The sequence below is a fragment of the Vombatus ursinus genome, unplaced genomic scaffold, assembly GCF_900497805.2.
Source record: "Vombatus ursinus unplaced genomic scaffold, bare-nosed wombat genome assembly UNPS02014825.1, whole genome shotgun sequence".
NCBI classification, from domain to species: domain Eukaryota; kingdom Metazoa; phylum Chordata; class Mammalia; order Diprotodontia; family Vombatidae; genus Vombatus; species Vombatus ursinus.
In genome coordinates this window covers 2,556,218-2,569,747 of record NW_020954603.1, presented here as the reverse complement: position 1 = coordinate 2,569,747, position 13,530 = coordinate 2,556,218, and the positions used below count along the sequence as shown (strand labels likewise).

General features: G+C 51.8%; 1 protein-coding gene across 1 annotated transcript in view; it reads left to right on the top strand.

The window, feature by feature from the left end:
- The window catches only part of TRABD2B (TraB domain containing 2B), a 236,005-nt gene that overhangs the window by 190,143 nt on the left and 32,332 nt on the right, over positions 1-13,530 (top strand). Inside the window, exon 5 of the mRNA XM_027838091.1 lies at positions 8,369-8,459. Within this exon, the coding sequence (XP_027693892.1) occupies positions 8,369-8,459 (91 nt within the window). The remainder of the gene's footprint in view (positions 1-8,368; positions 8,460-13,530) is intronic.

Below are 13,530 nucleotides of genomic sequence, written 5' to 3'. Positions count from 1 at the left end.
CCCTGTCCTAAGGTCTCTCCCAGCCTTGACATTCCCTGTTCTAAGGTCTCTCCCAGCCTTGACATTCCTTGTTCTAAGGTCTCTCCCAGCCTTGACATTCCCTGTTCTAAGGTCCCTCCTAGCTCTGACATCTCCTGTTCCAAGGTTCCTTCCAGTTTCTGACATCCCCTGTTCCAAGGCTCCTCCCAGTTCTGACATTCCCTGTTCCATTCTCAGCCCCCGCTCATCTCTGACCTTCTATGAATGGCTCCAGGCCTCTCCCTCAACTCCCTGCCCTCCTCCTCCTCTGCCCTAGGATCCCTGAATTCCACCCTCTTTCCAGTTTCCCCAAGAAAACAAAGGTGTCTGTCCTTCCTCCCTTCCTTCCTCCCTTTCTCTGTATCTCTGGCCCTGCCCAGGCTGCCTGCAGCAGCAGCAGCGGCAGCAGTTGGGGGGCCACAAAATTAGCATTTGAAAGGAGCCCCTGCATTAATTTCAGACAGAACATAAATATAGGCTCAGGCCCCCTCTTCCCAAAGAGGAGAACTGAGCTGCTCTTCTCACTGGCGGAGGGGAAACATGTGGGGGGGATTAGGGACAGTAATAGAGGCTTTCAGTGCCTGCCCTGCCCTGGGAACATCTGGCTGGGCACCCCTTCCTCGCCCCCACCCCCCAGTCCCTTGGCACTGTCTCAGAGATGTCTGTTAATTGCTCTATTGTTTCCCTGGTCCCTTGCACAATCCTCTCTCTCCATCTGTGGAGTCTTGGAAGGGACCTGTCTTGTTTCCTACGATTTCTTGCTCCGAAACTCAACAAAAAAGTGAACAATAGTTCTCATTCTGGCAACACTTTAGATCAATTAATGATCGGTGGCATTGACACAGCGTTTCACCCTTGGCAGAAACACTTTACAGTTTATGAAGTCAATCCACCCATTCTCTCACTGGATCTTTCCAGATGTGGGCATTGATGCTCTAGAGAGAGGCCCCACCCAGGTGACACGGGATGGCCAAGCAGCCTTCCAGGACAGAGGCTGAATGAAGCATCTTCTGGGAACTGGGGAATACAGTATAGGACAACCTACAGACCACCAGGTGGCGGAGTGGAGCAAGTGCTCAACTTGGAATCCGAAGAACTGAGTTTGAATCCTGCTTCAGACACTTAACTCGAGTCCAAATGAGGATAATAAAAACATACTAGTGCACCAGGTTGTTGTGAGGTAACACAAGCCTTGAGCTGGCCATTATTATTGCCCAAAGAAGTATCCTTTCTACCACATTGCCCTGAAATGCTGCTCCCCCAGCTTCTGCCTGGAGATTCTTAGGAATGGGCATCTCACTACCTCCTATTCTGCTTTGGGACTATTCGCATGATTAGGAATCTTTTCCTTGCATTAATTCTTCCAAGAGGCGCTATTTCACTGGTGAAGGGATGCCCTCCACTTGCACTGATTACCACACCTCTGTGACTTAGCTCCTCTTCGAGAGCGTCTGTGGGTAAAAGCAAACTCCTCACCTTGAGGCCAGTCCGGTGAGACACTTCCAAGACGTAGGTGGGCTGGTCCTCATATGGCACGAAGGCCTTCCTGGAGCTGAAGCTGACTTCTCCAAATGTAGCAGGAGATGAAGGCTGCAGAATCAGTGCCAGGCTGGTGGAGGAGCAGGAGCTGAGGCTTGTCTGGAGTGAGGCTGACGCAGTGAGGGGACCCACGGGCAGAAGCCACGTCTGAACTGTCCTCAATCAGTCAGAGGCAGAAGAACAGGGTAGAACAGTCTGTTTTGCTTAAAGGAGGGAGAGCTGGAGGGTCTGAGACTGAGCCCCCCAGGACTGAATGTGGCCACCTTGCCCTCAGCCTTTGCTGTAGGAAGGACCCCTCAAGGGGTGTCACAGGTCTAGAGGGAGAGAATCCAAGTCCAGTTCTAGCGAGGCTGTTTACTTCCTAGGTGACCGTCTTCAGAAAAGCATCTGGCGCATAATAGGTGCTTAATAAATGCATGGGGACTTGATTTGACTTGACCCTGAGTAAGTCCACTTCTCTAGGCACTCCCCCCGTGTGTAAAATGTGAGGACCGTGTAAGATGGCCTTTCAGGGACCCTTCCAACCTTTCCTGATTCCATCAGTTGCTAGTGCCCTCCCACTTTGGAAATGACTTTATATTTACTTACCAATCTGTGTACAGGTTGTTTCCTGTTATATTTTATCTTAAAGGCAATAGGGAGCCATATAAGGTCCATGAGCAGGGCAATGACATGATCAGGCCTGGGAAGCAGGCGGAGGATCATTTAGAGCGAGGAGAGACCTAGGAGGGAGACCCATTAGGAGACTGATGTAAGAGTCCGTGCCAGAGGTGATGAGGACCTGCACTAGGGTGTGTGTGTCTGTGTGAACAGGGCGAAGAGGATGGATAGAGGAGGAATTAGCAGGTGCTGACAGCTGTTTGGAGGGCTTGGGGAGGGCCTATCAGGGAAGTCTCTGACCAGCCGTGGGATAGCGGTCACTGTGGCTGTGCTTCCCCAGCCCCTGGATCTCCTCGCCAGCCTCGGGTTTCACCCTGCTCCACCATTCCTGCTCCTCTGCAATCCCTCAGGCTGCCCACATCAAGAGTTTGTGGTTGCCGGTGGAACCCTTCCCCGCTCCCCTCCTCCCGTTTAGGAGAGAAGTCCAGAGCTGCCAGCTGTTGGAGCTTCCACGGTTGGTCTGGGCCATGCAGAAACTCTAGGTTGGCTTTATTGAAAGGGAGGTAGAGGCCTTCATAGTGGCCAGTCAATGGGGCTGGGATTCAGGATCCTTGGAGCTGTTCACAGAGGAACATGAGGGTTCTTTTTCAAAAGGAGGTGGGCTACCATGAGGGAGTGGGTTAGCTTTGTTTCGGTTGGCCTCAGAAGGAAGAACTGGGGGGCAGCTAGGTGGTGCAGTGGATAGAGCTCTGGCCTTGGAGTCAGGAGGACCTGAGTTCAAATCTGGCCTCAGACACTTGACACTTACTAGCTGTGTGACCTTGGGCAAGTCACTTAACCCTGATTGCCTAAGCAAAAAAAAAAAAAAGAAGGAAGAACCAGGAGGAGTTGGAGTCACAAAGAAGTCAACTGAGGCTGGATATCAGGAGAAACTTCCCAATAGCTGGAGCTATCCCAAAGGGCCTAGGCTGCCTCCCGGAGTGGTGGGCTCCCCCTCCTTGGAGGTCTCCAAGCAGAGGCTGGGGGACCACTCGTCAGGGATGGCAGAGTGGGGATTCCTTCAGGTGTGCATTGACCTGTTAAGCGACCCCTTTGAGTTCTGAGAGGACGGGGTCCTGTCTTCCCCACACTCTTACTCAGCCCCTGCTCCCAACTTCACCTTTCCCCAACTCTAGCACCCCCTGGTCAGGATCACCATCCGCACATGTGCGCCCATCCCATACAGGCCCCTGGTTGGCTCAGTGACCACTGTGACAGGTCCCCTCCAGGCTCACCACCATCACTCTCCTCTTCCTCAGCCCTGGCTACCCCCACACCCAACACTTGGAAAGAGAAGGCAATCTGAGAAGGCGTGGGGCTCTGTAGGGGTGGGAGAGACATCTCAGGACAGAGAATGGAAAAAGACAGAGCTGGGGGGGAATCCTAGAGAACATTTAGTCCAACCCTTTCATTTTACAGATGGGGAAACTGAGGTGAATTCAGGGAAGGCGGCCTGTCTGACACTCCATTGGGTTGCCTGCATGGCAGAGCAGAGACTTGAACTGGGGTCCTCTGTCTCAATGCCACCACTGCTGCCTGGAGATAAAGACCCTTGGCTATTGAAAGGACAGAGGCTCAGAAGGAGAACCTGCCTGGGTTATATCTAAGACACTAGGTTGGGGGCTGGGGATGAAGAAGTAACAGAGCATAGTCCCTGCCCTCAAGGGGCTTACAGAATGGGGGAGGGGGACACGATGGCATGTACAGAAGTGGGTGGGCCGCAGGATAAGGTGTGAGGGGGCACTACAGGAGACCTTGAGGACAGCCAGGGCGTTCAGCAGCTACACTGGAGGGAAGCGGAGAGTAGGGAAAAGGCTGATCCAGATATGGGGTGTTGCCAATCCTGGAGGCATGGGAAGGCCCCGGCCTGTCTCTATAGGAGGTGACCTGGATCCACTCTGGGCCTGGAGCCAGGCTCCAGAGACACGCAAAGCATTCCCAATGCAGTCATGAAGGCTTCCCTTATGTTCTTGGGGGGAGTCCCAAAGATTGCCGTCCATGGGCCACTCCCTCTCCCAGGGCCAAGGTTATGATAAAAACTCACTCGGGCCTCCTCCAAAGCTGAGAGGCACTGGGATGTCTAGGGTTCTGAGGGAGAATTCCAGCTGGGAGTAGAGGCATGTTGTCCAGACTGGCCATCCAGCCTCTACTTGGAGCCCATTACCTACTGAGGCGGTACTTTAGACTTTTGGATGCTCTCCCTGTGAGGAAGTTTTTTTTCCTTTATGCCCATCCTGAATTTGCCTCTCTGTACCTTCCCCCTTCTCACGTTTTTCCAAGGAACCAAGCAGAATGAGTCCATAAAAAATGTCTTTGTACTTCAAGGATCTCCAATGTTGCCTGCATGAGTACTCTCTCTGTGGACTCAGATTTTGACCAGTCTATGATTTAGGAAAACCTCTCTGAAAGTTGTTATAGTTGAGGGGGAAACCCTACCTTTAGCTCATCTCTGCATGAATTTATGCAAACTTAGCTAGGCTGAGCCTTGCAGAACAGACACAGAGTGCACTATGAAGCCCTTACTGGAAACCTTCCCTGCCCTGCCCTAGAATCCCACCATGCCACGTGGAGAGGTGCAGCCAGGAGAATGGTGAAGGGGTGGCCCACTCCCTTTTGGCCATCCACTGAGTCATCAGTCAAGTAGGGGACCCTCAGCCATCTCAGGAGAGCCAGGCACGGACAGTCAGCCACCATCCTCAAAGCCGAGAAGACCAGATCTGAGCCCTTGTTCCACTCAAGACCGATACCAATGGTTATTTAAATAAATAATATCAATTACTATTAATGGTAATACTTTAAACTTCCCAGGGTGTGCTTACTTCTCAATAACTTTGTGAGATAGCAACAAAAGGTCTTATTATCCCTATTTTACTGACGAGGAAACTGAGTTTCCAAGGTGAAGGGATTTGCCTAGGATCACAGAGCTGAGCCGTAGAGCTAGAACTCGAACCCAGGTCTTCTGCCTACAAACTGGAGGCTCTTTCCTTGTGCCAACAGCAGGAGATGAGAAAACAGACCCAGGGGCGTCCTGTAACTTTAAATCTGACCAGCTTTTCATTCTCTCGTAATCGATAAAGGGCAGATTACAAAATCCTTAGCCGAGTGCTGAAACATCTCCATATCCGGGCTCCTTTCCTGTCCAGTCTTATTTCACTCTTTTCCAATGCACACACTCCATATTCCCAGTAAACTGACCTGTGGGCTGCTCTTCCCGACATTTGGCCGGCAGTTCCTTCAGCCAAGGAAAACGGGCTAATTAAACTTCAAGGGACAGGGAACAAAATGGCCAGTCAGGAGATGTAAGAGCAAATACAAGGAGAGATAGGAGAGGATGCCTGCCAGCCCCATGACCTGCATCCTGGACTCCTCCAGGAACTGGCAGGGCTAGTTTCTGAGCCCCTGCCAGCGACCTATAAAAGATATTGGAGAAAAGCACCATCAGATTGGAGCAAGGCCAGTGTTTTCTCAGTTTTCAATAAAAAGAAGAGATTGGAGTCTGCAGAAGATGGGCCAGCGGGATTGACGATTCTAGAATGCATCATTAAAGGGATGGTTGGTGAGCCTCGCTAAAGCAGTGTTTGGAAAGAGCGAGCCTGGGGCTTCATCCACACTGGTTTCCACCTGACCTGGGATCTCATGAAACAGTAGGCATTAGAGGTCTTTGAGCTGCATCCTGAATGGAAAACTGGCCCCCCAGCCCCAGGCAGTCGGGAAGGAAGCCAGGGACCCGAGCATTGGAGGAGGAGGTGACCTGGGGACCTTCTGAAGGAGCTCCCAAGCTTTACTTTGGAGGGTGGACAGTTTCAAGGTTGGCCATCGGATTGTGCCTCCACCCAGCTCCTCCTCCAACACCTCCTGGGGGTGAGGGGCTGACCCTGGGATCTTAGCCCCGGGCTGAGTGGGGCTGAGAGCCTAGCACAGTCTTTCTGGCATGCTGCTGGCTGTCGTCCCTCTGAAGTCCATTTAACGCCGTCTCCAGGAATACTTGCTCTGCAGGAGCAGTCAAAGCATGCGTAAATATTTGCTGCCCATTGTATACAGCCTGGGGGCTGGTATTTTCCTTGGCAAGCCCTTAAAGCGAACGTGGCTTAGACAGGGAGCCGGGGGCGCCTTTAATTAAACAGGTCTCCAAGGAGGCAGGAGGCAAGTTACTTTGGTGCCTGGGGCAGATTCCAAGGCGTTCGGCTGTGGTTTCTGTAGATGGTCTATTCTAGGAAATTCCTGTGTCTGTAGCCAATGGCTGATTGATGTAGTTCTACCCAGAGCAAGGCCAGGGGCACGGGTTCGGTCCAGTCCAGGCCTGGTTTTCTCCTGTCCCTCAGCCTCATCCCAGCCCCAGGCATCCCCCAGATATTTCCTGGTGCTCCATGGGATGACTGGACCCAACCATACGTACGGATGCTTTAGGGTGCCTGTGAATACTAATGATGATAGAGACAGCTCTGTAGAGCCCATTGAGGGCTGGGTTTAGGGTCGGGGAGATCTGGATTCTACTCCTAACTCTGGCATATACTGTCTGTCTGCTTCGGAGCGAGGTAGTCAAGCCTCAGGGTTGTGGTTGAATTGCAGAGAAAGTGCTGATCTTCCTTTGAGGCAAACTTTCCTGAGAGCTCCTAGGGACAGAAGATAGCTCGCTTTTGCCTTCCTATCACCCTCGCCTAGTACAATTCCTGGTGCCCAGTGCTTTTAAAATATCTGCTTCCTTAATTAATGAAAAAATGGAAGTCATAGCCAGATGACATGTGCACATTTGCAATGTCCCTCTGGGTCCCAAGCTTTTGTGACAAATCAATGGGGCTGCTGATGGTGGTGGTGGTGGTGGTGGTATTAATAACAACAAGAATAAGATCTTTAAAAAGGTGCTAATCGTCCTAGGGAGATAGAATTTTCTTATTGTAGAGTTCTCTCTGCCAGTAAAATCACTGGTCCTGTCCCTAGCCCTATCCCCAACAGCAACAATAATAACAACTCCCAATTCTTTACCACCTACAAAACAATTGAGACAACAGTGTTATGAGGGAGGTAATGGAGTCATTGTCCTCATTTGACAGATTAGGAAACCGAGGGGTAAGAGGCTTGCCAACGTTGATACATTTCTCCCCACAGAAGAAAACATTAGTTTATATTAGTGAAAACTGTGTGAGGGAGGAAGGATTAGGGCAGAACCAAGAGAGTGGGGAGGAGGAACAGAGAGGCAGAGCTAGGCTGGATGTTAGGGAAAGGGACTAAGAATGAGCCGTCCAAAATGGACCTCTGCAATAGGTAGTGAGCTCCTCGTCCCTGGACGTCATCGAGTGACTGATAACCTGTTTCCTGGAGAATTCTTATTTAGCTCTGAGTGGACCTAGAGGCCTCTGATTTTTGCTGACTTTTTTTTATCTTTTGGTGAGGCAATTGGGATTAAGTGACTTGCCCAGGGTCACACAGTTGTAAGTGTCAAGTGTCTGGTGTGAGGCCATATTTGAACTCAGGTCCTCCAGACTCCAGGCCCAGTGCTCTATCCACTGCACCACCTAGCTGCCCCTAATGCTGACTTTTTTGATTGTGCCTTCACTGAGGTAGTCCTTCGATACCTCCTTGGGTGGTAAAGCCCATCCTGGTACCAGGAAGTCTTAACAAGTTGGGGAAGCCCAGGGGTGGAGGACCAGCTGGGCTCATTGATTAATCATTCAGTCAGTCAAGTATTTATTAAATGCCTACTATGTGCCAGCCCTGAGCTAGGCACTAGACAGACCTCAGCAGCTCACATTCTAATTCCAATATGTACATGTGTCAGTATATACCAAATCACATAAAAGCCCGGTCATTTGATCAGGGAGCTAGCAGCTGGGGGATCAGGAGAGGCCTCCTGTAGGACACAGAGGAGGAGGGAGAAGATTCTAGAGATGGGGGATGGATTCCTTCATACAGGAAAGGCCTGTGAGCTGTATCAGTCATGTGACCTTGGGCCTTGGTTTCCTCCTATGTAAAATGAGAGGGTCTCCGAGGAGCCTGCCAGATCTTGACCTATGATCCTGTCACCATGCCTAGCACACAGTCAGTGCTTGGTACATGTGTATTGACTATCACTTGCTTCCCGATGCAGCATCTGGAGGATGGAGAACTTGGGGAGAGGCCACTGATGCTGGAAAGGGATGGAGACCTCAGATTCTCTTCTCTCTTGCTGTTTCAGGTCATTTCCTGGGGAACAACACTGTGATTGACGTCCTGCGCCAGGCTGGGTTCGAGGTGGAGCACACCCCACCAGGGAAAGTTGTGCACAGGTGAGATGCCTTTGTCTTCTCTGCCTGGGATTCCCCCGGCTCCTAGTGCTGACTGCCCTCCCGTGAGCTCTGGCCAGCCCGTGAGATGGAGGATGGTAAGAGCCGGCCCTCAATGCTGGCTGATCCTGCTCTGTGTCTGCTGTGATGGAAGGCCTGGGGAGCAGAGGGACAGCAGCTGCCAGAACCTCAGTGTTTAGACCAACAGTGACCTCCCACCTTAGCCACTGGTCTCCTGATCGTGAGGTCCTTATCCGCTGACCATTGGGAGGAACTGCCCTGTCCACATCTTGACATTCTTGAAAGAAATGAAAGCCAGAGACAGAAAGAATTTGCAGTTCAGCGAAAGGAAGGATCCAGGTCATCCGTAGAAAAGCAAGGGAAGGAATGAGTGGACTTGGGTTCACCATTTGCCCAAAGACGATAGGAAATATCCCTTCCTGGGGCCTTTGGTCCTCTCGTATCAAAGCACTGGCTCAAGTCAGCCAGTGGCCAGAAGGCCCCCGTTGGGGGCCTGTGCTCTGCACTGCTGTCCAGAGAACGGCCCTGGCCCATTGGGCAGAGCCCAGACGGGAGGACATGGACAGGAGCCAGAGAAGGGGAAGGCGCCAGAGGGGTGGACTTTGAGATTCAGTCGGTCATTAATTAAGCTTTTATGAAATGCCTTCTATGTCCCAGGCACTGGGCTAGGAGCACTGGACACAGACAGAAGTGGAAAAAAAAACCCCAGCCCTTTCTCCAAGAAGTATTTACAGGTGAGGACCCTCCCTCTCAGAGAGGTTGAGTGACTGGCCCGTGGTCACACAGCCAGTAAGAGTCGGACACAGAATGTGAACCCAGGTGTCCAGTCTAGACTCCAAGATGTTATGCCTTCTGACAAAAAGGAAATTCCAGGGGCTCACGGGTAAATGACTTGACCAGCAACACACAGTAAGTCACTTCCAGAACTAGGACTTCAACTCAATTCGCCATAATAAATACTTGTTGATTGATTAATTCAACTCAGTAAGCACTTAAGTGAGTGAATGGAGGAAAAATCATTTATTAATTATTAACCCATTATTATGTGCCAGACACTGTACTAAGTCCCGGGGATACAATACAAGCAGGAAAGACAGAATGTAAGACGAGAGCTTTTATTCTAAATAGAAGAAGAGAACACATGAAGGGGAGTTAGGGTTGGAAGGTGGGGTGGCCGGGTGAGGGGAGGGGCAGCCTGGTTTGGAACAGTCTGGACAGCGATCTATGGGCCTGGCTGAGGCAAGCCGGGGCGAGGGCTCAGCTCTCAGAGCCCAGGGTCTGATAGTCCATGATGTAACAGTTCTGGCGGGAGGGGGAGGCTGGCGTGGGGGCAGTGCAGCTTGGAGCTAGTCAGGAAGGACTCCTGAGCTAAGTGCTGAGGGTATGAAGACAAATAAGAAACTATCCCTGCCCTACCAGGTGGAGGATAAGTACATGAATGTACAAAGAATTACAAGTCATTTCAAGAGAGAGACAGAGGGAACTAAGAACTGAGAGGGATGAAGGAAGGCCCCCCCTGCCCCCATAGGAGGGGGCAGCTGGGTTGAACCTCCCGGGGAAACAGGCATTCTAAGAAATGGAGCTGGAGATGGGCCGTGTTCCAGGCAAGGATGGCAGGCCAAGGAGACAGGAGAGTGTCTATGGGGAACAGCCCTATATCCCCCCTACCCATTAAACACTGGAAGGAGATTTCAGATCACAACTGTCAGCCTTCAGTGCATGGAGCAGGTCAGTCAGTCAATCAGCAAACATATATCGACCGCACCGGTTGATGGGTTGATCCTCTATAACCTGTCGTAAAGGCCATCTGCTAAGACTCGTCTCCTCTTCTTCCCACCTATGCCTTTACAAACAATGTTCTATGTTGGTTCTGAAGGATTAAGGTTACTGACCATGGATGGGGCCAGTGGTAAGAACAACGAAGGTTTTGTGGAGGAGGTAGCTTTTTTTTTTTTTTTTGGCTAGCAGTGGGGTTAAGTGACTTGCCCAAGGTCACACAGCTAGTAAGTGTTAAGTGTCTGAGGCCGGATTTGAACTCAGGTCCTCCTGACTTCAGGGCTGGTGCTCTATCCACTGTGCCACCTAGCTGCCCCCAGAGGTAGCTTTTAAGTCTGGTTTTTAAAATAATGGTAAGAATTCAGCACACAGTAGGGGGGTCGTAGGAGGACAATCAGACACAGGGAACAGTGTGGCCAAAGGCCCGGCGATAGGAAACCAAATGGCATACTGTTTGGCTGGACCTTAGAGTAGGTGGGGAGAAGTTGTGTGTGTCTGGAACCAGACCATGGAGGGCCTTGAATGCCAGGGAAGGGGATAATGGGAATCCACAAGGGGTTTCTGAGCAGAAGCACGACTGGCACAGGTGAATTCAGCCTAGCAGTGGATGAAGGATGGATCGGACAGGAGAGAGTAGAGACAGACTCAGCTGGCAGGAGGAGGGGCTGGGGTCCTTGCTAGTGGTGATGAGGGCCTGTAGTCAGGGGTAGTGGGAGGGAAGGAGGGGATTGTGCTAGAAGAAACTCTAACTATCCAGGGTGTTGTGAGAACAGTACTTTGTAGCGTCCCCAGGAGGGGAGTTGTTAACTTGTCGAGAGGATGCTAGTGTTTGCAAACTTGTTTTCTCTCAGTCACTCAGCAAGCATGTATTAAGCACCTACTGGGTGCCAGGGCTACAAAGACAGGAGTGAAATAATCTCTGCCCTCAAGGAGTTTATACTCAGAGGGCAATATACCATCACCCCTGTTTGACAGATGCAGCCCAGAGAGGTTAGAATACTTGAGCAGGGTCACCCAGCCCAGTAATTAGCACAGCCTAGATTTCAAACCTGGCCTCCTCTGACTCGTGCTCCCAGTGGGAAGAGGGCTGGATGTGGTGTTGGAGGACCTGAGTTCAAATGCTCCCTCTGTGACATACTGTGTGACCTTGGACAATTTGCCTCCCTCCTCTGAGCCTCGGTTTCTTTATCTGTAAAATGATGGAGTGGGACTAAATGGTTTCTAAAGTTCCTTTAAGCTCTAAATCTGTGGTCCTCCATTGCTCCAGTTCCCCCACCCCCATTTTCCACACTCCCCAATTCACAGACACCCCCTGTCCTCGGAACGGTTTTCAAAGGGGCATTCGCAGGGAGGGGCAGGGCCGGAGGAGTCACTGGCTCCAGAGTCTTCTCTGCCCTTCCCCCTCCCCTGGAAATTCTCTTTGTCCCTATTCCTGGAGCACCGTCCCCCCACCCTATAACAGCCAGGCTGCGGTCCGAGGCCCTCTCTCCTCCTAGGAGATTCCTCTCCCCCAATGGCCCGGCAGGGGCCAGGCCCCCCACAGTGCTCAGGCCCAAGCCTGGAATGCAAAGTCAGTAATAGGCTGCATTCTGCCGGGGAGCGGAGGGGCTGGGAGGGATTCTGGGAAGCCCTGGAACAATGCAGGGCTATCGGTGGGCACAGGTGTTATTGAGCTGCTCCTTTTGTCCAGAAGTTTTGAATTAGGGCCCCAGCAGCTGCCCGCCATCGCCGGCCTTGGCTGGCAAAGCCTGGGGGGCCGGAGATGGGAAGGAAGAATTCATACTCCCTTCCTCTTTTAAAAAGAGAGAAGGACTACTAGGGCAGGGGGAGGTCAGGAACTGAGACTCTGTGAGGAGGAGCCCAGAACAACCCTCCTGGGGCTTTCAGGTTAGACTTAGAGATAGAATAGATCTTCAAGATGTCCGTCCCTGCCCAACACCTTCATTTTTCCAAGGAAGAAACTGAGGCACAGAGAGGCATAATTTTTCTCTGGTCACACAGGTGTTAAGCCGTCTTGGGGTCTTGCAAGCTCAGTATGAGCCTGCCAGCAGTGGTGACCAAGACAGCTAAGGGGACCCTGGGCTGCACTGATCATCATTGTGGGGTGGGGGGTCCTGGACCAGGGCCAAAGGCTGCCTTGCTTAGGACACAGCTGGAGACACAGGTGCAGCTCCCGGCGTCCCACTTTAGAGATAACCTGGGAGGGGACCTTCTCTATCACTGGGTCTGATTCCCTCACTTTTACAACTCGATTGGGGAAACTGAGGCACAGAGAGGAAAAAGATTTGGATAGGTCATAAAATAACTCAGGGGTGGAGCTGGGGAGAAAGCCCGTGACTCCATTTCCCAGGCAGGGTTCTTCCCATCGTGTGTGTCTCAGCTGCCTCCCCTGTCTCTATCTCTGTGCCTCTGCATGTCTTTGCATGTCCCTGTCTGACTATTCTGTATCTGTGTCTTATTGATGTGTGTGCCTGTTCTCTTTGGCTCCATCTCTCACCTTCTGTCTCAGTCTTCTTCTTTCAGTCCCTCTCGGTCCCCCCTCCCCATGCATGTATACACACATGCATGCGTGCACACACACACACGTGCATACACATGCACAGGTTGCAGAGGAAATTCCCAGACTGGATAGAAGCTTAGATGAAACCCCCTCAGAAGTCCTGTGCAGATCTGATTCTGTATTTCATCCTTCTTCTTATTCTTAGAAACCACACGCCCTGCTTTGGGCCTCAGTTTCCTCACCTGTAGAATGAGGGGTGTCCCCTCTAACTCTTGAGTTCTGAGCCTCCATGGCTTCCAGGCTCCTCACAGAAGTTTCTACCGAGCACGGACCCCACCTCTTCCTCTCGTGATCTCTCCCAGCACGTGTCCAGTGAACTGGACTTGCCTCGGGCCGGGGATGCAGGAGGAAGATGCTGGCCATGAGTCCTGGGTCAGTCCTGGGCCCGCCTGGCCTCCTCTGCCTGGCTGGAACGCTGGCTCTCTGCTGGGGGAGAAGAGAATAGGGCCAAACAACTGAGCCTTCCTCATCCCCTGGAGCTGGAGAAACTGTGGGAGTGAGCTAGCCACCAAGGGCTGGAGAGCAAGAGCCAGCCTCCAGCAAGGAGTGAGCAGCAGCAAAGTACAGTGGAAGGGGCTCAAACCCTGTCTCCATGGTTCCAGCTCCCTCCCAGCCCTGACACTCCCTGTTCTAAGGTCCTTCCCAGCCCTGACATTCTGTGTTCTCAGGCCCCCTCCCAGCCCTGACATCTCCTGTTCTAAGCTTCTTCCTAGTCCT